General features: G+C 63.2%; 1 protein-coding gene across 10 annotated transcripts; it reads left to right on the top strand.

The window, feature by feature from the left end:
- Window positions 1–1,823: 1,823 nt before the first annotated feature.
- On the top strand, window positions 1,824–22,342 carry ARHGEF16 (Rho guanine nucleotide exchange factor 16). Of its 10 annotated transcripts, none has more exons than XM_061185091.1 (15): window positions 1,830–2,066; window positions 8,748–9,351; window positions 11,161–11,203; window positions 12,311–12,480; window positions 14,118–14,174; window positions 14,631–14,791; window positions 15,331–15,483; window positions 15,660–15,789; window positions 16,595–16,669; window positions 17,002–17,094; window positions 18,936–19,087; window positions 19,269–19,457; window positions 20,338–20,411; window positions 20,989–21,090; window positions 21,648–22,342. In XM_061185091.1, the coding sequence occupies exons 2-15, from the start codon at window positions 8,767–8,769 to the stop codon at window positions 21,785–21,787; spliced, it is 2,124 nt and encodes a 707-aa protein (XP_061041074.1). In that variant the 5' UTR covers window positions 1,830–2,066; window positions 8,748–8,766; the 3' UTR covers window positions 21,788–22,342. The 10 variants fall into 10 exon arrangements, with proteins under 10 accessions (XP_061041079.1, XP_061041077.1, XP_061041078.1 ...); XM_061185092.1 differs by having other exon boundaries at window positions 11,158–11,203; window positions 12,311–12,456; XM_061185093.1 differs by having other exon boundaries at window positions 11,158–11,203; window positions 18,975–19,087.
- The last annotated feature ends 5,398 nt before the right edge of the window (window positions 22,343–27,740 follow it).

The following is a 27,740-nucleotide window of genomic DNA, read 5'->3' as shown; positions in this document are numbered from 1 at the left end:
CCACACGCCTAGAGCCTGTGTTCCACAGCAAGAGAAGCCACTGCAATGAGAAGCACGTGCAGTGCAATGAAGAACAGCCCCCGCTCGCCGCAACTAGAGAAGCCTGCGCTCAGTAACGAAGACCCAACACAGCCAAAAATAAATAAATAAAATAAATTAAAAAAAAAAAAAAGAATGACTAAAGAACATAATAACCAGGGCCGATGTAATAATTGGTCTTGATAGGTAGTGAGCGCCCCGTCCTGGAAGTATTCAAGCACAGGCACGATATCAGCTTCCTTGGTCTGGGTTGGGAGTCAGGGTATCTGTCTTGGCCCCTCCACCCTCCACTCTCCTCAACTACCAGAGGGGTCTTTCCACCAGATCTGATCACTGTGTCTTTGCTGGAACCCCGAGTGGCTGTCATTTTACATTTGTCTGTCTTTCCCCACAGTGAGCTCCATGAGGACAGAGATCATGGCACTTTTGCTCATGGCTGTATCTCTGATGCCCTGCACAGTAGTCAGCATAGAGTAGCTGCTCAATAAATACCTAAGAGTAAAGTAGGAGGAAAGCAGGAAGGAGGAGGAGGCTTGCTGGAGATGAACCTTGGGCTGGCCCCAGATGAAGGCATCAACATCAGCCAGCTTCCACCAGGTTGTGCTGCTGTAACAAACATGCCCCCCGTGTCAGGAGCTTCCAACAGTGGCAGTGGCTCTGCTCCACTTGCCTCCTCATTCTGGGGCTGGAGACCCTCTCCTGGAGGAAGCAAAGGCCGGGGGACCCAGCAGGCACAGGCAATGGCTCTAGAAGTTTCTGCTCCAGGTTCCTGGGCCAAAGCTCATCACCTGGCTCCGTGGGGCAGGAAGGATGCTCCTCGCACAGGGAGGTGCTGCAGGTCTCCTGGGTTGGGCTGCCTTCTCCCCCTGCAGAGAAGGGAATGCTGGGAAGTTGGGGGCTGCACAGCAGAGTGTGGGCAATGGGGTGGGCCTCAAGGGGAAGTTGAGGCCTCTGCCCTTGATGGAGGAAGTCATGGGCAGTCCCTGAGTATGCTGAGAGCCGGCTCCACTGTTGCCACCCTGGGCTGGTGTGAGCTGGGATTTGGGGTGGTGGGTGACATAGGGCAGGTCGGATGGCAGGGGGGTTCCCTGCCTGGCTGACTGGCAGGTCAGTCCAAGCTCAGAGTGGAAACCCGCCTGTCCCCGCCCCCAGCACCTCCTGCAGTGCCAGGAAGCCTGATTCCTGAAACCCCAGCTGGGGGGCTGTTGCAGCCTCTGCCCAGGGGACCCACCCTGAACAAGGCCTGGAAAGGGCAGGCTTGGAGTCCAGACTCAGCTTTGTGCCGGCTGGCAAGCGCCTTACTTTCCAGGCCTCAGGAACCTCATCTGTAAAATGGGGGTGATGGAAACAAACCAAACAGCTTGAAGGCGGCCAGAGTTCCCCAAGAGCTCCTGGGCTGCCCTCTGGCCGCCATTCTGCAAAGAATCCAGAAGGTGGGGCCATTTCTGCAGCAGTGGAGTCCTTGCAAACCTCCAATTCCCCGCTGGGCTGGTCGGCTTCTAGGAGGGCTTCCTGGAGGAGGGGGCAGCAGAGCCGGGCCTGTAAGGAGAAATGCAGGGTCACAGCGGGGTGAAGCCGGGTAGCCCTGGAGTCACCCTGGCAGGCGACGCCAGGCCCGAGGCGGTGGGCGTGGAGAGCGCAGGGCGGAGGGCGGTCCCAGAAGGGCGACTCCGACCGGGACTTGGAGGCGCGAGCCAGCTCGGCTGCAGGTCACGTGGGCGCCGGCTGGCCAGGTGGGGACAGTGACGCAGGCTGCGCAGCCAGGTACCTGGGGCGCGCCCCGCCGGCCCCTCCCGCCCGGCACTCGGAGCCGGAGCCGCCTGGCGCACGCCCTGCCCACCTGGCTGCCCACCTGGCGGGGCCGGAACGCTGCCGCCTCCTGCAGGGCCGCACAGGAAGTGGGGGGGCGGGGACAGGGAGGGACCGAGCGGTCGGGACAGAGCGCGGGGCCTGCAGAGCCTGGAGGTGGACCGGCCCCACGTCGGCCGCCGAGCTCGTAGCTCCGTGTCCTCCGCCCCGCGGCGCAGGTAAGCCTGGGGGACAGGTGAGGGGGGGAACAGGTGAGCCTGGGAGACAGGTGGGCCTGGGAAGGGACGGGTGAGCGAGGTGATGGAGGTGAGCCTTGGGGAGGGGGCTGGCAAGGCCGAGGGCGCCCTTCCTCCCCTTCGCTTTTCCCGCAAGCCCTGCCCCGAGGGCCGCGTCACTCTGCGGCTGCCTGCCTCCGCGGTGGCTGCCCAGCGGGGGCTGTGGGAGGGGACAGAGCCTGGCTGGACCTAGAGCCCCTGACCTCTGACCCCCCCACCCCGCTCCCCTGGGCTTCGGGCGTCCCAGCTCCCTGCCCCCTCCCCTCCTTTGAGCCCTAGGGGACACTCTCTCGCCCTGGACGGGACTCGCAGCCAGAGCTCCCACTGGGGCATCAGGGCTGAGAGACCCTAGGGAGCCCCAGGACCTTTGAAAAGGCGGGGCAGGGTGCGCACGGAACGACCCTCCCAGCAACTCTGGAGAATCTGCTGCCCAAACCTGCTTTGGCACCAGGAGTAGCAGCCCCAAGAATGAGGACCCCCTCCCCACATCAAACTGGGAGCAAACTCCTCCCCCACTCTGGTAGGCAGACCCGGCGGCAGGGAGGGGTCCTGGTGTGCCTGCAGGGAGGGGTCCTGGTGTGCCTGCGTCCCACGAAGAAGGAGGGGGAAGGGAGGAGGGCGGGGCTAGGCTCCCAAAGCTGTGGGTCCTGCTTACTGCCAGGACACCTGGCTTAGCTGCCCACCCTCCGTTTCTGCATCCGGGAAGCAAGGATCCTTTTTGAGACTTGGGTGGACCGCAGCCCAGCAGCGGGCACGGGGTGGGGGGCGTCCGGGAGCTCTGCATCCGACCTGGAGGTGAACAGTCTGCACCTCATGGTGTGGCGGCTCCGTGGGTGCTTGTCAGGCAGACCAGCGGTCTCCCCTGCACCCCTGCTGCCTAGTGCCTAAGGGTGGGGACCCCAGGTCCAAATCCCGGCTCTGTGTAACCTAAGTTACTTAAGCCCTCTGGGCCTCAGTTTCCTGCTCCGTGAAATGGGAGCAGTTAGAGGGTGCTGACTCAGCTGCAGCTGGATCCTCTTCTGGTTACCGCCCTGACGATGCCCATGGGCCGCAGAAGCCAGCATCACATCACGGGCACTGCCCAGGGCTTTCCGAAGCTCTCCCGGCAGGGGGGGAGTGAGCTGGTGGAGGCCCCTCCCCCTCCTACCTGGGCACCTGCAGGGGAGGAATCTGTGCAGGGCAGGGGCATCTCTGTTCCACAAGGGCTCTGGTTCCCCAGGGGCTCGGGGCAGGGGGGTGTCTCTCACCCTACACGGGAGACACTTTTCACCTATACGAGAGGAAACCAGGTGCAGAGTGAGGTGGCGTGACGTGGCTTGCCGGCGGGGCCCCTGAGATGCCAGTCTGTGTGTGACCCGATGGGCACGGCCACTCCCCGCGGCTGGGTCCTGGAATTCTAGTTTCAGTTTCTGAATGGATCTCAGCTGCCCCTCTCTTTCGCCTGTGGCAGTTGCCGCACTCGGGCGACCGGCCGCCTGTACCAGCATCTTTATTTCCAGTGAGAGTCGCCACTCACCCAGCTGGCCCACTGGGGCAGTGATCTGGGTCAGGACAGGGCCTGGCTCCTTGCCCAGCTCTCCGCTGACCGGCAGCCTGACCTCAGCAGGTCACATTCCCTCCGTCCCTGGTTTCCTCACCTAGCAGAGCAGGGAAATGCCTGCCTTCCAGAAGATCCCTGAGGGGCTAGACACACGGGGAGAGAAGGTGTTTAGAGGACACCCATGGGTCACCCATCCAGGCTACCTGTCGGAGTCAGGGCTCTGATTTCTTATCCGGAGCTCCTTTGGGGAAATACTGTGTGTGCCAGCCAAGCCTGGCACGGGGACTGGGTTTATGGGGCGGCTGGATTCAGAGCCGGGAGTGGGAGCCACGGGTGGGCCTGTCTGGGTGGGCACTGCGGGCTGAGCCTGCCGGTGCCCGGACGCATCATAGGAAGGAGACAGCAGGAGGCTTTTGCTCAGGGTGGGAGGAGCACGAGGCCTGCCACTGCCCCTCCCACTGCCAGGTTGTGTCCGGGGCTGAGGGCGGCCAGGTGGGTCTTCCCGACCCCCAGGGAGGCGGGTGAATCTCCAGTTAGCTGAACCGAGGTTTCTCTACCTCAGCACTGCAGACATTTGTTCCAGATGATTCCTTGTCGTGGGCGGTCCTGGGCCCTGTAGGGTATTGAGCAGTGTCCCTGGGCTCTGCCCACAAGAGGCTGGTAGCTCAGCCCCAGCTGTGACCACCAAGAATGTCTCCGGACATGGCAAAGTGTCCCCTGGGGGGCCAAGCTGCTCTGGTTGAGAGCCCCCAGCTGCCCCTGGCCACCCTGCAGACAGAACTGTTTGCTACGTGCTGCATGGTTTACAAAGCCAAATCCTGCCCCAAATTCCATGTGACTCCAAGTCTGGAACCTGGCCGGGCAGAATTACCCGAGCACAAGGCCATCATTGTGGGTCAAGTTTGTCTCAGAAAAGATGGCGTCGTGTGCACGGTGCCAGGGAGGCCGAGCCCCACCAGGCAGGGTCCCGTCAGCTGGACCTAGAGGGACAGACGTCCCACGGATGGAGGTGTTGCGGTGATGTCACCCAAGGGGTGGCAGGTCCCATACTCGGTGCGGTTTTGGTCCTGGTGGCTGTGAGAGCTGCTGTGACCAGAGCCCCAGGCCCAGGCCAGGAGGGACGGCGCTGAGCCTGCCGGGGTCCTGGGAAGCCCATCTGTCAGGAAGAACGAGGTCTCCAGGGGTGCTGGGCTGCAAGGGGCCCTCTGGGCCAGGCCAGCGTGAAATGCAGAGCCAGGGCAGGGCCAAGTGCAACGTAGGACCAGACAGGCTGGGTCGGGTCACCTGAGGCTGTCAGAGCCCTCCCCCACCTCCACCTGTGGACTCCCAGCCCCCGCTCCTCCCACCCAAGCCCCGTGTGTCCCTTACCCACCCCTGCACATGTGCTGGGGACACCGGGAAGGGCTGCTTAGTGGCAAAGGGAGAAGCTGTGGTTCCCAGGGCTCAGCCGTAGGGGGCCCTCCCCAGCCCACCCTGAGCAGAAACAGCAGGGCGTCACCCAGGAGGGGGCAGAGATGGGTCTAGAGGCTCCTGTGGAGCTGCCCTGGTGGATTCGGCTCGCCTGAAGCAAAGTACCAAGTGGGCTAGTTCTCCACATGGAACACCCAGGCCTCTTCAGGAAGATACGGTTCCAGGGAGAGCAGAGCCCAGCAGGTGCCCACGATATCAGCGTTCACACATCAGTTTGCAAATTGAGCCCAACTGTTTGTGGGGACGTAAACAGGAAATCATCCCTGCCCCTGAAGGACGCACAGGCTCGTCGGGGAGACAGAGGGACATACGCACAGCACGCGGCCCTCACTGCCGTGGGCATCGGTGGGGGAGCTTCCCAGGGCTGCCTTTGCTGGGGAGCGGACCTGCCTCTGTGGCTCGAGTGGTCACTGCAGGGTGTCTGGTCTCTCTCTCAGTGGCATTGCTGCCCACAGAACATGGCCGCCATTGAGTCTGTGCTCTCGGCCCTCCCCTGCACTGGCTGCAGGACACCAGGCAAGGGCCAGCATCCGGTGAGGGCGCTGAAAGAGATGCTCTTAGAGCCAGTTGGCTGGAGGAGAAGCCTCCAGACACGGACCTCGTGGGGAGTCCCAAAGAGCCTGCCAGGCAGAAGCATGTGCTCACGTGTGTGCTCACGTGTGTGTGCTCACAGGGCACACGGGTCTCCCACCAGAACATGCCTGTCTCCTAAATAGGAGCCGACAGCTGACTGGGACATTGAAAGAGGATGTGGCATCCGTGAAACAAGAACAGGCTGCTCTGCATAAAGAGCAGGAGAGAGCTCTTTGTGGGACCATGAAAACAACAATCGTTTGGTGGAAAGGTGGGAATCTCCCACAAAGGAGAACAAGAGATGAAGGAGTAGGAGAGAAGAGGTCGGAAATGAGGGGTTCTCACTAAAGGCTGTTCCAGAAAGAGACCAGAGCAAACGGAGGTGGGAGAAATTATCAAAGAAATAGCACTGGAAAACACGTGGACCTAAAACAGGTGGGAAGGATGCTCAAGCCCGTGGCTCAGGGAGTGAACGTGGATCCGTCGCCGTGCCTGTCCCCGTAGGTGGTAAAGCGGAGCAGGGGGAAAGAGAGCCTCCTGTCGTGACCAAGGAGGTGAAGTCAGACTGGCGTTGGATGTCTCGTTGGCAGTGAAAGCTGGAAGGCAAGGAAAGAAGGCTTCTCCATTCTGGAAGAAAATAATCTCCAGTGGAACTCTAAAGGCATAAAGAAGACATTTTCAGAGGTCTCCCTCCCGTGACGCTGCCTTGGGAAGGTGCCAGGGGGTGGGCCCCAGCTCAGTGGGGAGGGAGGAAGGAAAGGGGAGGACCAGGATGCGGGGTGGGGGTCAGGGGGCCGAGCTCCTGCCCTGAGAGCTGGGAAGGGAGGGCCTGGGGAGAGAGGACTGATGCTTGGACGCTATGGAGCACACCATCCAGATGCCCAGGGCAGGGACGCTGGAATGCACGGGGGAAAATTAACAGGAAGAAAGCCAGCCAGTAAACAAGAGAGAATTATTAACGAGAGGGCGGCCAGGCGGGCCAGGCTAACACAAACACCCACGGGGCACGGCCGAGCCGGGGCCGGAGCCTCGTTCACACAGCCAGGGGAGGGTGAGTGATGCTCGCAGCTAGGAGATCTCAAAAGAGCAAGTGGGGCCTTGTTTAGAAATTGGGGGAAAGCTGAAAAGCCAGGAGTGGTGGTTTGTGGCAGACAGGGTGGCGGAGGAGGGGACGCCTATCTTGGATGATAAGCCTCTCGGCGCTGTTTGACCTTTGAACCTATGCCCGGGTAGCTCTGTGATCAACTAAGCAGTGGGAGGAAGAAGACAGGGGTCCTGCGACAGCTGCAACCCCAGGAGTCGGCTCCAGCCGGGCCCGGGTCCTGGAGCTCGTGCAACAGCAGGGCAGTGGCCCACACCCCTGGCACAGTGCCCCTCTCCTTCAGGCCTGGGTCCCGGGCTGGTGGCGCCCCAGGCCTGTGGGTGCGGCTGCCTTGTTTGGAACCGAGATCACACCCAGCAAGGGTTGGCCTGACAGGCTCCGTCTGGCACCTTCCGGCTCCGGATGAGCCTTTGCCCTCTCCTGGGAGAGGACGTGTGCCACAGGCTGGGTGTGGGGCCTGGGCTCAGAGGAGGGGACTCAGGCCTGGGGCCTGAGACGGGGAGGAGGGAGAGGAAGGAGGAAGAATGAGGGGATGGGGCGGGCAGGGGTCACGGGCACCACAGTCTCCGTGTGGGCCTCTAAGTGCCACCTGCGTGTTATACAATGTAAACCACCCCCATGGGAAATACACGGTGGCTAGAAAAAAGGACTCAGGAGCTGGACGTCTCCTGGATGCCCACTGGGGTGCATTTGCTTGGCCTGCATAGATGGAAACCTGTAAGAAACCCATTTCTCGGCCAGGCCTGGGTACGGTGCAGCCAAGTTAACATGGGGAGGGTGACCCAGGAAGGTGCGGACCCACCCACGGCTGCCAGCGCCCAGGGAGGCCTGGGGTGGCCGCTACTGCCATCCTCAGCCTGGGGACCCAGAATGTCCCAGGAATGCGTGGGCCATCCTCCCGCTGTGGGCGTGGCCAGGGCTCCAGCGGCAGCCCCTCCCTGCGGCCCGGGAGGCCCAGCTGCACACACCTTCCTGGGATGGTTTTAGCCAAGAATCTGGGAGCTGGGGCAGCAGAGCAGGGCCGAGAGCCAGGCCTCTGGGGGCCCCTCAGTCGCTCCCACTGTGTCGTGATTTAGGCCACACCATGTGGCCAGACCTTCCCAGCCTCCTGTCAGAGGGATTCCTGGGCTGAAGCTCAGAACCTCCAGGGGGAAGCACCCGGACCCAAGGCTGTGTGTGTGAGGTGCGCTCGGGCTGGAACCCGCCGGGTGGGTCCAGGGACGGACGGTGGGTCCCTGGTGGCGCCCACCATCCCAGGCCTGGCCCCCTCCGGCTGCGTGCGTCCAGGTGGGAGAGAGCAGGGCGTGCCCTCCCCCCCTCACAGAGCTGCTGGATAAACTCCTGCGTCAGCGGTCCTCCCCAGGTCCGCAGGGGAAGTGGCACGGGACGCCGTGGTGAAGCTCTGAGATGAGGTTCCCTCCCAGCGGGGCCACCTGGGCGGGTGACTTAGAATCTTAGTTCTCCATCTGAAAAAGGCTTCCACCCTTACCCGGCCCTTGTAATTTTAACGTTCAGAAGGTCTGCATTTATAGGAAGTGTAAGAGTGGTGGCTATCCTTGTTCTTATTAAAAGTAAATGGGAAAGAATTAAAGGAGTGAGTTCTCTCCATGTTACGTTTTGATCGTATGAAGTTCTAAACCTTCAGCCGCTCCTCTTGAGGCTCACAGATAACCTTCTATTCGGCACCGGTGACACCATAGCCCCTCAGCAGCCAGGTCCCTGTTCAAGCGCTACATGTATGAGCTCCCCACCTTTCCCAGCATCCTCAGGAAGCTAGGTGCTTATTACTGTACCCATTTTACAGGTTTTTAAAGTGAGGCACAGGGCGTAGCAGCTCAGCTCCGGGCTGCGAAGCCAGCCTTTGAGCACCGCATCCTGGCAGCCGTACCTCAGGCTCCGGCTGCAGCAGGGCTGCCCTCACCTCTGTCCTTTCCCCCAGGTCCCTGTGGCCACTCAGCATGTCCCAGCAGCACTCGGACAGCTCCTTGGAGGAGAAGCACCTGGAATACCGCTTCCACTCGGAGCTGCAGCTCGACACCAAGGGAAACCCAGCGTCCGGGCTCCCGATGGTCCGGGGCTCCCTGCAAAGCAGGAGCAATGCCGCCTTCCAGCCCGACAGCCCAGTGCCCCCGTCGCCGTCCCCTGAGGCCCAGGAGCTGAGGACCATCGTCCTGAGCACGCAGAGCCCGGCAGCCCTCAAGATGGGCACTCAGCAGCTGATCCCCCGGAGCCTGGCTGTGTGCAGCAAGGCTAAGACCCCGGCCCGCCATCAGAGCTTTGGGGCGGCCATGCTCAGCAAAGAGGCTGCCCGGCGGGACCCCCGGCTCCTCTCGGCCCCCAGCTTCTCCCTGGACGACATGGACGTGGACACGGGTCCTGGGGGGATGCTGAGACGAAATCTGAGGAACCAATCCTACCGGGCAGCCATGAAGGGGCTGGGGACCCCCGGCGGCGAGGGCGGCCCCATCCAGCTCAGCCCCAAGATCCCTGCTCTGGCCGAGGAGCCCAGCCAGCCTCCTGCTCGGTCCGCGGCCAAAAATAAGGTAGGGGGCTCGTCTGCCTGGGCAACGGGGCGGGGGCCGTGCCTCAAGGGGCCTCGGGAGCTTGTGGGCAGGGAAGGGGCCCGAACACACCTTCACATCATCATGCAGCCGCCCACCTTGTGCAGGCTCCTGGGAGGGTTTATTCCAGTTAAGCTCTACAGCCAGGCCGTGAGCAGAGTGTGAATATCCCCATTTTATAGATGAGGCAGCCGAGGCTCAGGAAGATCGAAGGTTTTACCCAGGACCCCGGCTCTCAGCCACAGCGGGGAGCAGAGCCCGGGGAGGAACCAGCCCTTCTCTCCAAGTCCCTCTGAGCACCGAGGGGGAGCCAGCCCATCTGAAGGACAGATTTCAGTCATGGCTTTGCAGCATCGACTGGCCTGGGATCTGTCTGCCCGAGGGGCTCCCATCGGGGACTCAGGAGGGCTTGTGGCAGCTCAGAAGTCGGATGCTCCCCTGCACGCTCTCCCTCCCTGCCCTGCCTGACCACCGGCTCAGGGCTCTCTGTGCCCACAGGTGCCGTCCCAGTGGCCTCCTCCACCACGGGCTTCTGCCCAGACCATGAGCCCTGGCCCTGATCTGGGGAGAAGCCCAGACCACCTGTCAGAATGCTGGTGACCCAGCGTGCAGAGGGGCAGGGCGGGGAGGACCACTGTCCTTGGGCTAGAGACACCCCTGGCCTGCGAGGCAGGGCACAGCCCCTGCCGTGCACGCCAGAGAGCCTGGACCCCGGCACCTCCACGCCCACCCAGGGCCAGGCCTGCAGGGTCCGTTGTTCATTCCTGCTTGATTCATGCAGCCAGCCAACGTTTCCTGAGGCCTCACACGCCCAGTGAGCAGGCCCCAGGAGAGCTCCCAGGGTGCTGGGGCCCCATGGGCTGGGCTGGGGTTGCTCAGGGTGCAGGGAGAGCAGAGAGGTGGGGCTCCCCAGGAGCTCAGGGCCTGGGGGGGGCAGGGGTCCCGGAAAAGAGAGAGTTAAAGTAGAGGCGTGGACACAGCATGGGAACCAGGTGGAGGAGGGGCTGCAGAGACAGCAGGTGCCCGGGCCTGGAGGTGGAAGGGGTGGGGTCGCTGGGGGGTGCCGGGCAGCAGGGGGAGCAGCCGGGTGCGGCTGGGGGCACCACACATTCCAGACCAGCGCGGGGTGTTTCAGGCTCCAACCTGTTTCGAGAAACCAGCTCCCGCTTTCCTGGAACCCATGCACCTGTAGGTCAGGGGAAATGGTGTCCCAGCCAAGGAAGCGGGCTCTTAGTGGCAACTGGAAGGACCAGGGTATGGGGCCCTGAGAGCCCTGCCCGCCCCCAATTCACCCCTGCAGCCCCACCAGCAGCTGCTGGGACCCCGGGCCTGTGCTGGGGCTGGACGCCAACCTGCCAGGCTCTGCTCTTCCTGCCACCCCAGGTCCCGGACTCGTGGGGCCCTCGTGCGGCCCCGGCTCCCACCCCAGTGTCCCTTCTAGGCCATCTCCCAGCCACACCTGTGCTGCCTCGGCTTCCCTCCAGGCCCACCTTCCTGAGCATCCCCTCTCGGCAGCCCTCCTGGGCCTGCCCAGCCCTGGGTCACCTGCCCTACCTGCTCTGAGCCCCATCCCACCCCATCCTACCTGCCCTGGCCTCTGCTTGGGGACCCCGCCTCCCTCGTGGAGCCGACGTTTATTAAGCACCTTCTGCATGCCCAGCAGAGGCCCCTCGTGTTGGGCGTGGCGTCACATGTGGAGGGTCTGGTGTCTGGGCCCAGGTGCAGGGACTGCTGCCCGCTGCCCCTCCTCCCTGCTGACTGCCCGTGTCTCTGGGTCTCTCTGCACAGAAGACGCTGGGGCGGAAACGCGCACACAAGGGCTCCTTCAAGGACGGTGAGTGTGGCCAAGGGGCGCCGTCGGGCGGCACTGCGGCCGGGCTGGGCCCTGGGGAGGCTGGTCTCACTTGGGCATCCTGGGGGAGACGGAGAACTACGTGCTGAATGGGTTCCCTCCGGGGAATGGAGGGCCTGGTGGCCCGTCTGACCCTGCAGCTCTGATGGGCCTAGAAAGTTCCCTTGGACTCTGTGCTGTCCCAGGGGCAGCGGGCAGACAGAGCCTCCCCACTCACCCGCAGCAGATGTTTGTCAAGCACACCGTGTGCTCCAGGCCCTGCCGGTGGGACCAAGGCCAGGCAGAGGGCCCTGGGCCTGGGGTGCAGACACAGGCCACAGGGACCCAGTGTTCAAGTCTCAGGGGCCGTGGGTGACATCTGGGCCGTGGCAGGGCCCGGAGCAGTGCCTTCAGCCTGCCGAGGGGTGGGATGCCAGCAGGACCCCATGGGAGTTGGAGGGTAGGTGCCCGCCCAGCCTGGATGGAGCAGCCAGTGGGTGTAAGGGGCCCCAGCCAGAAAGGGCCCCCTCCCTGCCAGCCCCAACCTCCGTGGACAGCCACAGGTCCGGGCGTGGGGAGGCCTCAGGATCGGGCCTCGTCCCCCAGGACAGCAGCAGTGATGCCCCAGGTCTCGGAGCCAGGGCGGGAAGGAGCGGCAAGGAGGCGTTCCCTCAGAGCCGCCCTGAGCCATGCACCCGCCCAGCGGGGCTGCTGAGTGCGTGGCCACTGCAGAGCCGGAGAGTGGGAAACCTCACCTCGGGTTGGGGGGCTCTCAGGAGCCAGCCTCCAGCGCCCTCGGCCGACCTGGGGACGGCCCCTGCCCAGGCCCCCTCCCCAAGGCCATGCAGTTTGGCCTGTGCCACTCTCTGATGTGTTGGCTCAGCCCTGGTCTGAAGGTGCCACATCCTGCACGGGGATGCCACCCCTGCCCTGGGCTCAGCCAGCTCAGCCGTGGGAGCCGGCTGGCCCGAGGGGAGCCTGCTCTGGGGGGCCCTGTACTACCTGACGCTCTCAGGGCCTCCTTGGGAGGACTCAGCAGGTGGGTTCCCGGGGGGCCGGGACCGCTCAGAGCCCCCAGGCCTGCAGGTGACGCACACCCCCTCTCCCCAGATCCCCGGTTCTACCAGGAGATCCAGGAGCGAGGCCTGAACACCAGCCACGAGTCCGACGATGACCTGCTCGATGAGTCCTCCAGCCCTGAGGGAACCCGAAAGGTGGATGCCCACATCGTGGTCAAGAGCTACCGGCCCCCCCAGGTCACCTGGAGCCAGCTCCCAGAGGTGGGGCTGGGATGGCGGGAGAGGCCCCTCTCCCGAGCCCGTGGGTGGTCCTCCCGGTGAGGGGCGGGGCCTCCTGGAAACGCCCCGTCTGCGCCCAGCTGCAGGGGGATCTTCCTGGTGCCTCAGAGCTGCCCTGCCCTGCGGGGCCCCGTGGGGGTGGTCGCTGCGGGGGAGAGGGGTTAGGGGCCTGTGTCATCTGTGTGTGTGTGACGGTCGTCCCACGGGTGAGCCCCTCACCCTCCCTGAGCTCCCTGCTCAGGCTGACCTGTAGGGAGCTGGGGTCACAGGGGACCTCCTCCCAGGGCGCTGTGCCCAGAAAGTGCCAGGAGGGTCCAAGTGAGGAGGCCAGAGGGGAGGGGAGAGGCCTGGCCGGAGCTGCGTGCCACTGCCAGGCGCCCCCTCACCTTCCACGTCTGAAAAGGGGGCTGGTCCCTGCCCCGCAGGGCTATGGGTTCTCAGTGGAGAGCATGGCTGGGACAGAGGCGCCGGTGCTCCAAGCAGGTACCCAGGGAGGCAGCTCTCGCTACCCCAGGAGGGCGCAGCTGGCCGTGGCGCAGACAGACTCCTGACTCCGTCCCCTGGGAGCCGAGGGACGGAGCTGCAGTGAGGGCTGTGGGCGCGGTGGGCAGCAGGGAGGGGCATCTGGCCGTTCCTTCTGTCTGCGGTACAACAGGCCTCCTCATTTGCATCCCGTGGGGCAGGAGAGGGGCTGAGGCACCGTGACCGCCCACTGAGCTCCAGGACACTGCATGCCATGGGGCCGCCGGCCAGGGAGGGCCCAAGACGGGGCGGGGGTTAGGGCAGGCAGATGAAAAGTTCCAGAAGTGCACGTGTGTTCCCACCTGCCAGGTGCCAGCTGCGTGCCCGGAGGTGCGTGTGCGCGATCTCCCAGGTCGGGGGTGGGATCTAGGACAGTTTATCCTAGGAACGCTGCCAGAGGTTCTGCTCCCGGTCACCTGAGCTCAGGTGTCTCGGCCAAGCCTCTGGGTCCGAGGAGGCGTAGGATTTACCTTCCCAGCTCAAGCGCTGCTGGCAGCCTCCGCCCAGCCCCGTGGGGAGGGGAGCACGAATCGGGTGGCCCTGGTCCTGCAGAGGGTCGCCCTCGGCAGGCTCTGCAGGCACTTGGCGGGCATACTGTGGCCGAGTGAGCCACGCTCCCACCGGGGCAGCCGGGGCCAGGGGGCCTGAGGGGCGGAGAGCGGGGCGGTGCGCCATGCTGGAACAGTGTCACCCCTACCTCCGGGCAGGATGCTCACTCACCTGGCCCAGGTGTGCCCGAGTCGTGGCCCTGTGCTCGGCACGCCCCTCCGCTTTCCCGGGTGGTTCTGAGTCTCTCCACCACCTCCCAGCCCCGGGCAGCTCTGTGGGACAGAGCCCCCTTCCCACCCCTGGAGAGGCCTTTCCCTCCGGACGCCCATGCCCTTCCTTGGCTGCCCCAGGGCCCCTCTGAGAGGGAAGGTGTCCATGGAGAAGAGAGACCTGAGTGAGGGGACCGAGCAGGGACAGGCCAGCTCGGTGGTCCCAGGTGTCCCACGAGGGGCGGCTCTGCCCGGCCAGCCTGGCGTCTCTGGCTCCGTGCTGGCTCTGGTCCGGTGGGAGGATGAGCTTCCCGTGACTCGAGCCCTTGCCGTCCTCAGGTGGTGGAGTCGGGCATCCTGGACAAGCTGCCCGCCGAGGAGCACAAGAGGCAGGAGGTGAGGGGTGGGCTGGGGGCGTGGCCCTGCTGCTGACACGCCGGTGGGGGGCGGGGGGACCCCAGCCATGGTGACGTCGCCCACTCACCCATTAGCTGCCTCCTGGTACCCAGCGATGGCTGATGCCCTGGCCGGGGTGTGGCCTAGGGGGGCTACCGTTACCTGCTTTCCGGGCGAGGGTGGGAGTTCTTGCTGGTTCCACAGATCATCAGTGGCCGAGCCAGAGTGCAAGCCCAGGACTCGGGCTCACGTCCCCACGGCCGTGCTGACAGCCCCAGCCAGCGTCCTGTGCAGGGGGCCCGAGTCCCGACCTGCCCCCTGCCCCCCGATCATATCCCTGTGGCCTGAGCACTTGTCACCCGCGCACCCTGGGCCAGGCCCCTTGTGTGGTAGGGCAGCTCCGGGCAGGGCCTGGCGAGCACGGCTGCCCCAACATCCGCTCTGCTCTCGCCCCAGGCCATCTTCGAGATCCTCACGTCCGAGTACTCGTACCAGCACAGCCTCGGCATCCTGGTGGCCGAGTTCCTGCAGTCCCCGGAGCTTCGGGCGACCATGACCCAGACAGAGCACCACCACCTCTTCTCCAACATCACGGACGTCCTGAGCGCCAGCAGGAGGTCAGGCCTGGGCCCAGCCCGTCGGCCCGGCACCCGACGGCGCAGGCTCTCGAGGGTGGGAAGGCTGGGGCTCTGGGTGACCCTGGTCTGCGAGTGCGGATGGACGGTCTGGAGCAGCCCTTGGGGGGCAGGGAGCGCGAGAACCTCACGGGCCCCGCGGCCACCAAGAGCTGGCCCTGGGGACGTGCAAGCGCAGGGGGCCAATGACGAGGCGTGAGGTGCCCGCGGGACGGAGCAGGCAGGAGGCGGCCTTGAGTTGCAGCCCCGGGTCGTGTTCCGCGCCGAGGTGTTTGGTGCCTGGCCCAGGGCTCTGGTTGCAGGGCCAGGAGGTGGAGGAGGGGCCGGGTGTGTAGCTGCAGGCCTGCCAGGGCCTGTGTGTGCATGTGTGTGCGCGTGTGTGTGTGTGTGCGTGCGTGTGTGTGCATGTGTGTGCGCGTGTGTGTGTGCGCGCGTGTGTGTGCGCGTGCGCGTGCGCACGCTCACACGTGCAGGGCCGTGGACAGGCCAGCAGCCCTGGGGCCTCACCCGCGCCCCCACAGGTTCTTCGAGGACCTGGAGCAGCGGCACAAGGCTCAGGTGTGCGTGGAGGACATCAGTGACATCCTGGAGGAGCACGCCGAGCGGCACTTCCACCCCTACGTCTCCTACTGCTCCAACGAGGTCTACCAGCAGCGCGCCCTGCAGCGGCTGACGTGAGCCGGCCCCGGGGCCCGGGACGGGGTCGGCGCGGGTGGCCTCGGGAGGCTCCGGCCCCTTGTCGCGGGGCACATTGCTGCTCGCGGCCCGGCTTCTGCAGCTTCCGCCCGATTTCTCTTGATGGACTGGCCACGCCTCCTGCCGCAGCTGAGAACCCCTTTCTCTGTTGCAGAAGCAGTAGCGCTGCCTTCCGAGAGGCCCTGAGGGAGATCGAGCAGCGGCCCGCGTGCGGGGGTCTGCCCATGATCTCCTTCCTGATCCTGCCCATGCAGAGGGTGACCCGGCTGCCCCTCCTGACGGACGTGAGTGCACAGCCCCGGCCCCGGCCAGGGAGGTGGCCCGGGGTCCATCTGCAGGCAGAGCATTGCTCCCTCCTGACCTTCTCCCCCCGCTCTGTCTGTGTTATGTATGGTTACGAGGACAATTACAAGATGGCTTTGATCGCCACAGTGACCCTGGCCACTTTCAGCAGCAGCACTGCCCGTAGAACTCTCTCTGCTGGGAGCTCTTCCAGCGCTTGGTGGACTTTTGTTCACTTACTTGATGGTTACGGGGTTCATTCATGTTCTGAGTCTGATCCGGCGTCGCCCAGACCCCTGCCAAGCATCAGTCAGGGTTGTTGCTTCCTCCTACCCTTGGCCAGTTGTCCTGGGCGTGGGCCTGGGGTGACCCAGGCACCGTCACCGTCCCCGTTTTGTGGACGGAGGGGCTCCAAGGGGCTTCCTGGAGTGGCTCGTGCTCTGAGATGCCAGCTCATGAGGCAGAGGGCCTTGTGGGGTGAAAGGTACACGTACACACACATGCACACAAGAGCCCGCATATGGCAGGAGCCCAGCTGAGCTCTGAGAGGCAGCATGTGGCCCGTGCTCAGTGGGTCAGCATCCCAGGCAGACAGGATATCAGACCCTCCGGGGCCCTCTGGGAAGTGGAGAAATAGAGGCTTCAGGGGCCTCCCAGGCTGGAGCACCACAGCCAAGGACTGAAGGGGTGGGGCCTGGGTGCCCCCCGGGGTCTGGTGTTGGTAGGGGAGCCCCTGCCCAAGGCGGGCCCCTGAGCCGGGGTGCAGAAGGCTACTCGTGGCTTCTCACGTCTGGTCTCTTCCTGCAGACACTCTGCCTCAAGACTCAGGGCCACCCCGAGAGATACAAGGCCGCCAGCCGTGCGCTCAAGGCCATCAGCAAGGTGAGGGGTCCAGGGTAGGGGAGGCGGCGCCCAGCCCCAGCCCAGCCCCGAGCTCTGTCCCCACACCCACCCGTCGGCAGAGACCCTGAGGGCGGGGCAGAGAGGGTTTCCAGACGGTCCCTCCCCAGCTCCTCACGGTGCCGGTGGGGAAACTGAGGCTCAGAGAGCGGGCCGCTCACACAGTCGGTGAGCCCGGGGCAGGGCAGGGACCAGGACAGCCGTGAGGGCCGGTGCCGCGGGTGGCCAGGCGGGGCTGGACGGGGCGGGGCTGGGGTCTGGCGCCAGGCTGTGGGCCAGCCCTCAGCACCCGCTCTCGCGTGCGCGCCCCGTAGCTGGTGAAGCAGTGCAACGAGGGGGCCCACAAGATGGAACGCACGGAGCAGATGTACACGCTGCACACACAGCTGGACTTCAGTAAGGTCAAGGTAGGCGGTCCCCACCGGCCCCCGACCTGTCCCCAGGCCCGGCTCTGTATGCGGTCAGGGGTCACCGCCCCCCGGCGTGCAGGCTGGAGAGAGGCCTCTGGGGGTGCCACCCCCCTCCCCGCCGGTGAAGCCCGGGGCCGGGCCTCCGCCTCGACCTCTGCAGGCCTCTTCCCACCTGAGAGCGTGCCCCTCGGCCTCAGGTCTCAGCTCCACCGCCCCCTTGCCTGCGGTGGGTCTCTCTCTGGCCTCTGCCCCCACCCCCAGAGCTGCAGGGGCAGAGGGCAGATCCCGGGGCCGGGTGAGGGGGAGCCAGTGGCAGGCCCAGTCGCAGGGCTCAGCCTGGGCCCAGGCTCCTTGTCAGCTGTGCTGGGAGCAGGGGATGGATGACCTCAGGGCCAGCTCAGGCTTCCCGCTGGGGCCAGGATGGGTCTGTCGGTCCTGAGGGCGGGGCTCTAGGCAGCCTACAGCTCCTCCCAAGCAGGCAGAGCTCAGACCTCTGCCCACAGGGCTCCCCCACCATCCCACAGACGAGCCCATCCTTGTGCTGTCCTGCGCCTGCCCCAGCAGCAACTCGGCCCGTCCGGCAAAGTGGGAGCTGCTCTCTGGAATCGGGGCCTGGAGGCAGCCTCTGCCCCGCTCCACTGCCCTGCTCTCCCCTCCCCCCACTGGCCTGGCTGCAGCAGAGCCCCGTGGGCCGGCCGGTGGGCAGGAGACTCGGAGGGTCCCTGGGGCAGCTCTGTGGGCCCAGCCTCAGCTTATCATCAATCAGGCTGAGCTGCTGACCTCCAGCCCCCAGAGGTGGCCCGGCAGGCCGGAGCCAATGGGAAATGGTGCCGTGGGCGGGGCCGGAGGGCCGTGCAGGGAGGGCACAGAGGCTCGGACAAGGGCAGCAGGCTCCTTGGGGTGAGTCAGGGTGGCTTCACAGAGAAGGCGTTTGGGTGATGACGGCCACGGCGCCACTGAGCCCACACCCTTGGCCGGGGTCTTGAGCCCCTCCTCGGCCGGGCAGCAGATGTCACGTTTGGGGTGAAATACGCCCCCGACCAGAGCAAAGACCCAACCCTGGGCCTGGCTGACCCCTGAGCAGGCCTCTCACCCCTCTACCCCCATGTCTCGAAACTGGAGGGCATGAGGGCAGGAGAGCAGCTGGCCCAGGTCGGGGTGCGGGGACTCAGAGCCCCAGGAGGGGTGGGGTGTCCAGTGGGGCGTGTCAGGGGAGCAGAGGCTGGTGGGCAGGGCCTCCTGGCTCCCTCCCCACCAAGCCTGCCCTGCCTGCCCCTCCCCTTCCATCTTGACACGCCAGAGTGCCAGCCTTGCTGGCGGGAGGCTGTCTGAGCACCGGCCATGGCGACACGGGACCCACGTCCTTAGCCGGGCCTGTTCTGCCTTAGCCGGGCCCGTTCTCTAGGCCGCGGAAGGGGAGGGAGCTCCGTTTGCAGCAAAGGCCCCTGGATGCCAGATGTGGCCCCGCAGATGTGAGGTGGGCCCCCTGCTTGGTGTGAGGTGGGCCAGGAGGCTTCCCAGAGCAGCCTTCGCCCCCTGGTTTGAGGGGAGCCCTCGGTAGGTGCCCTGTGGGCCCCTGGGCCTGGCTGGAAGCAGGACAGGCCTGTCCTGGGTTGCTGCGCAGGGTCTGGGCCCGGGCCAGGCACAGAGCAGCCGCCCCCTGATCTCCTGTCCACGGCCTGAACAGCCCTTTGTCTGCGGCCTGGACAGCCACTCTCCCTTCCTCGGTGCAGCCCAGGGAGGCCTGGGCACCCTGTTCCCAGAGGCAGGGCTCAGTCCCCGTGGCTGCACATCCCGGCCACCCCCCGGGACTCATCCCTGTCCCCGCTCTGCCCCAGTCCCTCCCACTGATCTCTGCTTCCCGCTGGCTGCTGAAGCGCGGGGAGCTCTTCATGGTGGAAGAAACCGGGCTTTTCCGAAAACTCGCCAGCCGGCCGACATGCTACCTGTTCCTGTTCAACGACGTCCTCGTGGTCACCAAGAAGAAGAGGTGGGCCCCGCCCGTGGTCGCCAGGCTGCACGGCCTTGAGATGGGGAGCAGGCAGCAGCCGTGGCCTTGGAGCCGGGGAGGTGGGCTGGGGCCGGCTCTCAGGAGCATCCTTCCGGCTGGCTGGCCCTCAGGCTGCCCACAGACCTCTGCAGCATCTGGCCAACCGCCTGTCTCCCTGCAGCGAGGACAGCTTCGTGGTCCAGGACTACGCCCAGCTGGACCACATCCAGGTCCAGAAGATGGAGGCCTCGGAGGCCTCTCTGCCGGGGGGCGGCAATCGCAGCTCCTTCGTGCCGTACGCCTTCCAGCTAACCCTGCTGCACAACAGCGAGGGCCGCCAGGAGAAGATCCTGCTATCCTCCGACTCCGCGTAAGATGGGAGGGCTCCGCGGGGGCGGTCCTGAGAGCTCCGTGGGGACGGGATGCCTGATCCAGGGTTCCGGGCACTGCACTGTGCCAGGGACGGCCTAGTCCTCAAGCAGTTCACACTCCCGGGAAGGGGACACTCCAGCTGCAAAATGCGCAGCTGAACTGTCCTGTGTGTCCAAGGGGAGAGGACTAAGGAGAAACAAGGCAGGGGAGGGAGCACCAGCTGGGGGCCCTGGGGAGGGGCCTGCGGCAGAGGCACGGCAGTGCAAAGGCCCTGAGGCAGGAGGCCCCTGCCAGGAGGACAGTGGGGCTGGAGCACAGGGTGGGGGTCATGCAGGGCAGTGAGGTCAGACGGTGGGGGGACCAGCGCACAGAAAGGTGCTGGCTGGGTCTACACGCTACCTCCAGCACGGCCCCCTTTCCAGGTGGGAAGCTGAGGCTGAGTGTTTCTAACAGCAAACTGACGGGGCAGGGCGCTTGGGGTCCAGCGCCGGGAAACAGGGCAGCCTGGGTCCTGTGGGTGCAGCCGCTGCCCGACTCCGTGTCCCTGGCCAGATGTGACTCGGGGTCAGCCTGCCTGGGGGAGGCCTGCCTGCCACTCCTTCCCGAGCCTGTGACTTCCTGCGCCTCGGCCCCCAGCGCAGTGGGTCAGGGAGACCAGAGGGGCCGCCCACTTACACCTCCAGCTCCCGGCCAGCTCACCAAAGTGCACCCAGGCAGCGTAAGCCTTCATCCCACTGCCTTCCCACCTCGAAGGCTGTGGGGGGGCTCAGGGACACCCCGACCCTCCCACCGTGCCACACTGGGTGGGGAGTGTGAAGCAAAGGTCGTCAGCTGGTAGGATCAGCCTCGGGCCTCGCTCACGCGCGCTCTGCCCCCAGGAGTGACCGCGCGCGGTGGATCACAGCGCTCACGCACTGGGAGAGGCAGCGGCTGGGCCCCACTAACAAAGGAGGTAAGCGCCTGCCCCGAACCCAGCAGGGCTCACAACCCCTTCCCGGCCCTGGGGTGGGGGGTGGGCCTGGAGGGGAGAGGTGCTGTCCAGCCCTCTGTGCACCCCACAGCCTGGCCCCAGGCTGACCTGCCAGGTGAGGGGCCCCAGCCCCAGGTACGTGTGTGTCCATCTGCACACACAGGCCCAGCGCTGTCTCAGGGCCTCATCCTCCCTGCTGCTCAGTAGCTGGAGAAACTGAGGCCAAGGAGCTGGAGTGGGCTGGCCCGTAGAGCTGTCACCCCGCTCGGGCCCTGCCTGGCCCCTTAGAAGCTGGGTGCTCCCTCTGCCGGTGCTGGGCGTTTGGGCCCTGAAAGTGGGAGCAGCAAGTCCTGCAGCCTCTGGAGGGGGTCCCAGCTTTAGCCGGAGGGAAGCTGCCACGTGACCGTGTGCTGGGACACCTGGGGGCCCCTGGGCCCCACCGAGACCAAGCCACAGGGGGTGTGTTGGGACTGGAGCCCTGCCCTCTCGGGGCTGCAGGGCTCCCGGCCCACCCCCTCCCTGGAATAGTCCTGCTTCTGACGCCTGCCTTCCCCGCCAGACCTGCTCCAGGTGGAGATCACCAAGGCCTACCTGGCCAAGCAGGTGGACGAGATCACACTGCAGCAGGCAGATGTGGTCCTGATCCTGGAGCAAGAGGACGGTGAGCACAGGGGAATGGGCCTGGGGGGATGGGCCTGGGGGATGCACGTGGGGCAGGTGGGAGAGGGGCCGGGCAGGCTGGTGCTGAGTGAGAGTCTGGGAGCCCCAGCAAGGGTCCAGAGCACACTGGCCTGGGCAGCTGCCCTGAGTGCCCCCGCCCCCGAAGTAGGCACTGTATGTACTCACAGTGGGCCTGATTCCAGGGCCCCCTTCAGTACCCTCCCTCAAGGACGTCTCAAATGTCCCCGAGTTGCAGGATCAAAAGTGGGTTCTTGGTCACTCTGTATCCTAAGCGGGAGGGTAGCCCCTGCAAGTACCTGCACAGGACGGACCAAGCTGGTTGGAGTGAGCTCAGCCCCTGAGTCCAGTGTTGGGGCTGAGCACCTGATGGAAGACCAGGTGCCCACGTGACCTTGAGCAAGACGGGGAGGGGTGTCTGCTCCAAGGGGTGCCTGGCCCTGGCGTCTTCTGGAACAGCAGCTCCGAGGCGGAGCCGACACAGGGGCCCCTGCCTGGCGCCCAGGACCCTGCTCTCACCTGCCCCGTGTCTGGGTCCAGGATGGCTCTATGGCGAGAGGCTGCGGGATGGAGAGACAGGCTGGTTCCCTGAGGACTTGGCCCGGAGCATCACCAGCCGCGTGGCCGTGGAGGGCAACATGCGCAGGATGGCGCGGCTGCGGGTGGAGACGGGTGTGTAGCCGGACCTGCTGGCACCTCGCCAGGCCGGGCTGCAGCCGTGCAGCTTTGGTTCACACTCCAGCAAGTGGAGTCCGTCCCCTGGGAGCACAGTGGGCTTGCCCCCAGGGCCTGAAAGGTCCCTGGCCTCCCAAGGCCCCATGGGCTGCGGCGCAGGCTCCGGACACTTCCAAGGAGGAAGGTCACACGCCCTCGGGGGGAGCATCCTCCTGACAAGCTCAGGAGCCATGCCAGCCCTGACCCCAGGCTGCGTCCCTGGGAGGAGCCCAGCCAGGCCTGCTCGCTGGCTACGCCCTCCCCCAGCTCCTGGCTGCCCCGCCCTGCCCCCTGTGCACCCACGGGGCAGTTATGCCATGGGCGTGTGATCGAGGTGGTTGGCCCTGAGAAGAGCAGGGATGACCTGGACGGCTCTCCCTCCTGCACCCCTCCTGCCCCAGCCTTGAGTACCCAGAGCTGCCCCATGTTCCCAGAGGAGGCCCAGCTGCTGGCAGGTGACCCTGCAGTGCCAGCACTGGAATTGTGACTTGAGACATTAAAGTATTTCTTTAACACCTGGATTTGCACGTTTGTGAGCCCCAGCGAAGGCCATACCAGTCCCTGAGAAATTCCCAACGTGCTGTGGGCGGGACTGGTCCCCCTCTGTGTGGTCACCTGTGCTGGGCCCCCATTCATGGTCACCCTGTGTTAGTCCTTGGCCCTGCCCCATCTGTCCACCTGGAGCATCATGGGCAAGGCCATCTCCATGAAGCCCCTTGAGGCTGAGCCTGGCCGGTGGGTCTGGGGGACTCGGGGACACGGCAGAGGCTGTGGGAACCCCTCTGGGGTGTCCTCTCATCCCTCACCTGCCAGCTGGTCTGCTCCCCGAGGATCCCCTGGGACACGCAGGTGGGGAGAGGCAGGCTGGCCTGGCCTCTGGGCTGGGGAAGAAGGGTCCTGCTTCCCACGAGAGGGTGATGGCCACCTGGGTGGCAGGGCGCTGCTGGGCCAGGTGCGAGGAGGACTGGTCTGCTCCCCCGGGAAGCCCCCTGCTAGCCCTCCCAATTCCCACACCCATGCCCGTCGCCCTTCTCGCTCAGGCAGTGCTATCCTTGGGGTGGGGCTCCCAGCGTTCTCCTGACAATCTGCTGGGGCCCTGTCTTCCTTTGAAAGTTGGGGTGTGGATCCCCACCCGCTGACCAGAATTGGGTGACTCAGGGAGGCCAGCTCTCTGTCACTTCCATCCCTGGGGCTGGCTGCAGGAGGAAGTGGAGGAGTGCGCTGGGCCAGGGGGAGGGGACTGGGTGGGGGTGGAGCTTATCCCAGCCCCGCCCACTGAACCAGGTTGCAGAGGGGTTCAGCACCAGAAGGGAGGGGCAGCTCCTCCCTTTAACCTCCAAGGTGACCTCCATGGCCTGGGGCAGCAGGAAGGAACATCCTGCGCGGGGGCTCTGCAGGGTGGGGGGATGGCGCAGGGCCAGGCTCAGTGAAAGAGGCATGATGGGGGGGTGGGGTCAGCAGAGATCAGGCCCAGCTCCTCCTACTTCCTGGACTGGTGGAAACCTGGGGCCTGCATTTTCCCACCTGTGAGCCAACTCCTGCGCTTTTCCTGGAGCTGCCGTGGGGCAAGCTCGTGACCAGGGTGAGGTGCAGGTGTGTGTGTGTGTGCATGTGTGCGCGTGCCCTGGGCAGGAGCAGGTGGGCAGCATTGGTGTGTAAGCCCAGCTGCCTGCAGCCTGCCTATTCCTTCTCACCACTGACCCCTGACTCTCGGGAAGGGCAGGCCAGCCCACCGCCCACCAGTTGCCAGGTATGTTTTCAGTTAATTGGAAAAGCCCTGGGCAACGTCCTTGCTTTAGTGACCTGGGGTCAGCGACCTCAGCGCAGTTTCCTTCTGCAAAGGGGATGCAGGCCCTCTACCTCGGAGGCAGAGGTTAAGAATGCTTAGCCTGGAGGAAGGACATCCCAGGACCCTGGGGAGGGGCTGTGACTGGAGACGGGGCTGCTGGTGGCTGGGTCCACCTGGGGAGGGCCAGACCAGGCCAGCTCGGGACAAAAACCCTCCCAGCAGAATCGGGAAGCACAGGGCCCCAGCTGCGGTGAGGCCTGGAGGGGCCTAGAAGGGTGGGTTGTGGGCAGTGAGAGGAAAGCCCAGGCTCCCCCCAGCACCTGTGGCTGCTGGGGCCCCTCCGAGGGGCCTCTCTGCTCAGCTTGGGGTCCAGCCCTGCGGGCCCTGGTGTCATGACCCCATCATCATGACCCCCTCCCAGGGCAGGGCCAGCCAGGACCCTAACCCCACCCACAGCTGGAGGGAGCTCGGACCTGCCTTCTTGCCGAGCTGCTCCTCTCAGGGCCACAGACGCCCTCTGTGTTGGTGCCTAGTGACACTCCCCGCTCCAGATAACAGGGGGCCCTGTGCAGGAGCCTGTCACACCTGCTCCACTGGGGAGGGGGCGACACCAGGAACGGACCCAGCCCGGCCCCTCCTGTTACAAAGTGGGGAGATAGAGGCCCAAGGGCCCTCCGCCTACTGGTGGGGTCAGCGGGTTTGCGGGGGGCCACTGAGGCTTCCTAGGACCCCAGCCAACTCCAGCAAAGCCTATGTCCAGATGGGGTCCAGTGGGAACGACACTGTGGTGTCCCAGCCCTTCCACAGGGACCTCTCGCCTCGGGCCACCAGGGTGGATGTGACTGTGGAGCAGTGAGGAGCGGGGGCTAGCACCCCTTCCCCAGAGCTGCCCTGGGCACCTCAGTGCCCAGCCCCGAGGGGCAGTGGGCACCCTCCGCCCTCCCTGGAGAGGCGGGAGCACAAGGGGTGTGGTTCGCGGGAGCGCCGAGGCCAGGGGTGGGCGGTCACACAGCTGGACGGCCCCCAGCCCTCTGTTGGGGGGAGCATCAGGGGCTGAGTTGAGCTCATCACCCCAGGGCCTGGAGACCACCCTCCCATGTGCTGCATGTCCTTGTAAATCAGTTTCCCCTCTATGGAGAGGGGGACATAATTTACATAAAGGGTGTATGTTCCTGTGACCTCGTTCTCACCGCACTCAACATGAGCTTTAGGATCTCTCTGCACATGTGGCTGCTCCCAACCACTAGGGAACATCCCTGACGGGTCCCTCCTGCTGGGAGACCCGCGCCCACCCCGCCCCGCTGCCCTCTATCGCCCCTGGTGGCCAGCACAGGCACTGCGGCCCAGCCCTCGGCCTACACTGCATCCAAAGGCCCCCAGGCCCCTGGGACCCAAGGGTGCCTGGGGGACCCCAATCCCCAGGCCTCCCTTAGAGCCCTTGGACCGCCATTTCTGCCCCTTGGGAGCAACGCTGTGCACCAGTGTTTGGACGTGCAGACCCCGCTTCTCCACCCACACCCCTGCGAGCCCTTGGGTTTCGGTGAACCCCACTCACCTCCTCCCAGCTCTCTGTTATTTGTCAGCATTCCTGACATTGGACCCCAAACTGCTCCCCCCCAGTTGTCACCCATCTACCCCGTCACTGGAACCAAGTCCATCTGAGGGCTAGCCGGGGCCGGCATCCTCACTTTCTGGCCCTTAAGATCTGAAACTGTGAAGGGCTTCACCCATCTTCTCACCAGATAAATTCCGGTATTTCCGGGGTTTGTTGCCACGTTGAACAGGATCTTATTTTGTATTCTGTTTTCTAGTGGGTCATTGGCGGTATTTTAGAACTACAGATTTTTATAGGTTTTATACGTTTCCTATCAACTATATGATTTTATGGCCCACTTTGCCAAATTCTTATAATCGTGCTAATCTGTCTCTGGCCCTGTCAGCTTTCCTATAGCGACAGGCTGGTTTGTACCTTCCCTGCAGGTCTGAACACCTGTTACTTCTTTTGTTCACCTGATGGTATGGCCTGGGGTCCTCCAAGCTCTGCTGGGGTCAGGAGGAGTGAGTGACGATCTGATTCTCCATCTTTAAGGGAATTTGTTCATTCTTCCCACGAGGTTTACATGGCCCAACCCAGGTCCTGTCCGGGTGGCCCAGCATGACGCAAGCCGAGCCCATGCCCCCAGTTCTAATGTGGAAGGACAGCCAGAAATACAGGCTGTCACATCAGGGCTGAGGAGACCAGCAACGCGGGGGAGGGGAGGCAGGAGCCCAGGTAGGGGGCGAGGAGGCCTGGGCCACTTGCTGGAATCCATCACTTTCCCTGCTCAACTAGTATATTCTTAGCACATGACCATTGCCAAGAAAGCGCCTTTCTGTACCCAGTTTTCCAAGAACTTACATCCGAAAGAGAGCTGAACTTTATCAAATGCTGTTTCTACTTCTAGCAAGACCATCATGATTTTTCGTGTCACCCAAACACACGGACACATTTTCTGACGTTAAACTGTCCTCTCATTTTAATCAGGTCCAAGTCCCATTGGATCAAGTGGGTTTTTCTAAATAGTTTTGAGAAGCTGACATATTTTACTCAGGCTTTCTGCATACATGTTGTGAGTCTGTAATTTTCTTTTCTCGTACTGCCCTCACCTGGTTGTAGAACCCAGTTGGGACTGGCCCCCTGAAATGAGTCGCATTTCCTCTATTTAATGTTTCTGGAACATCTCACATCAGACAAGTTCCTGTGTCTCAGAAGTCTGGCCCAGACCCCTTTACCGACACCTGTCCCAGGCATTCCTGGTGACACAGGGGGAGGCGGAGCTGTGACTACTATTTGCATTTACTTAAGTTACTAGTTTATTCAAGTTTTTAATTTCTACTTACACTGATCCTGGCATTTTATACTTTCCCAAAACATACCCATTTTTCTAAGTGTTCAAAGTTACTGGTACGTAGTTGTTCATAATATTCTCTTTTATGTCTTATTCTCTGTGTCTGTAGTTAACCCTCCCATCTTCTGTATTTTTTTTTCTTGCTTCATGTTTAAAAAAATCATCAATCTTGTTAGAATATTCTTCTTTATTACTCTTCAAAGACGGAATTTTAGGTTTGTTAAATGTTCTGTTATTCTCCATTCGTTGAGTGTGAAGTTCATAGACTTAAACATAGATGTGTATATATATGAATATAAATAAATGAATATAGGCATAGGTATACACAGCATGTGTGTAAAGATGATTAAAACGTTATCATTGCTGTCTTGCTTTTGTAAATAGCATATTAAAATCACCAGTTTAATCATTTCCGCCTTTTACACCCACCACTGCTTTACGAATCTGAGCCTCGACTGTTGGTGCACGTATGTGTGTATATTTACATACAGTCACATACGATGCTTTTCACCCTGAAATAGCAAAACTCACGGCCCGGCTTTCTTTCTGTTTACTTTGTACGCTTATACTTCTGTCCTTCCAGGTATGTCTTTTGTAAATAAAATGCTGTTGAAGAATGTTTAATGCAGTCTAGGGATCTGATTTTTGATCATCTGTAACAACTTCAATCAGGCTTTAATCTACTTTCTTATTCTGCTGGACGTTTCCTTCCTTCCTGCCTTCCACTGGAGAGGTGAAATTCCCTCCCACTTGAAAGTTAAACATCCTGCCAGCATTTTTGCGGAGGTCACAGTTTCTTATTCAGCTCCAGCTGCACTAGGGTTTGGCTTCCTTTTATCAATGTCTTTCTCTTCCCCACCTGCCTCAGCTCCCACCTCACCTGGCTTCCGCTGTGATTGTTTTGATTCTCTTAATCACTAGGTCATATGGGAAATGCAGTGACTATCTCACACTTTCCCTTCTTGCTGGGAAACTTCTCTGAGTGTATTTTCACGTCTGGTTCTAGCGCGCTGCCCACCGAGGCCCTGGACACCTGAGAATAAACATCCACTTTGCTTCTCAATGACAGTTTAGCAGGACACATGATTCAAGGCCATGAAATTCAAATTTCGACATCTTTTCTTCAACATTTTGAAATCAACATCACCATCTTCTCGCTTTCAGTGTTTCTGCTGTGGAGTCAGATGTCACGCTTGACTCCTGTTTGTTTTTTCTGGGCATTGTAGAATATCTCCTTGCCAC

Source organism: Eubalaena glacialis, chromosome 3 (genome assembly GCF_028564815.1).
Source record: "Eubalaena glacialis isolate mEubGla1 chromosome 3, mEubGla1.1.hap2.+ XY, whole genome shotgun sequence".
Classification (NCBI taxonomy): Eukaryota; Metazoa; Chordata; class Mammalia; order Artiodactyla; family Balaenidae; genus Eubalaena; species Eubalaena glacialis.
The sequence above is the reverse complement of the archived record's forward strand: the minus strand, read 5'-3'. Positions and strand labels throughout refer to the sequence as shown.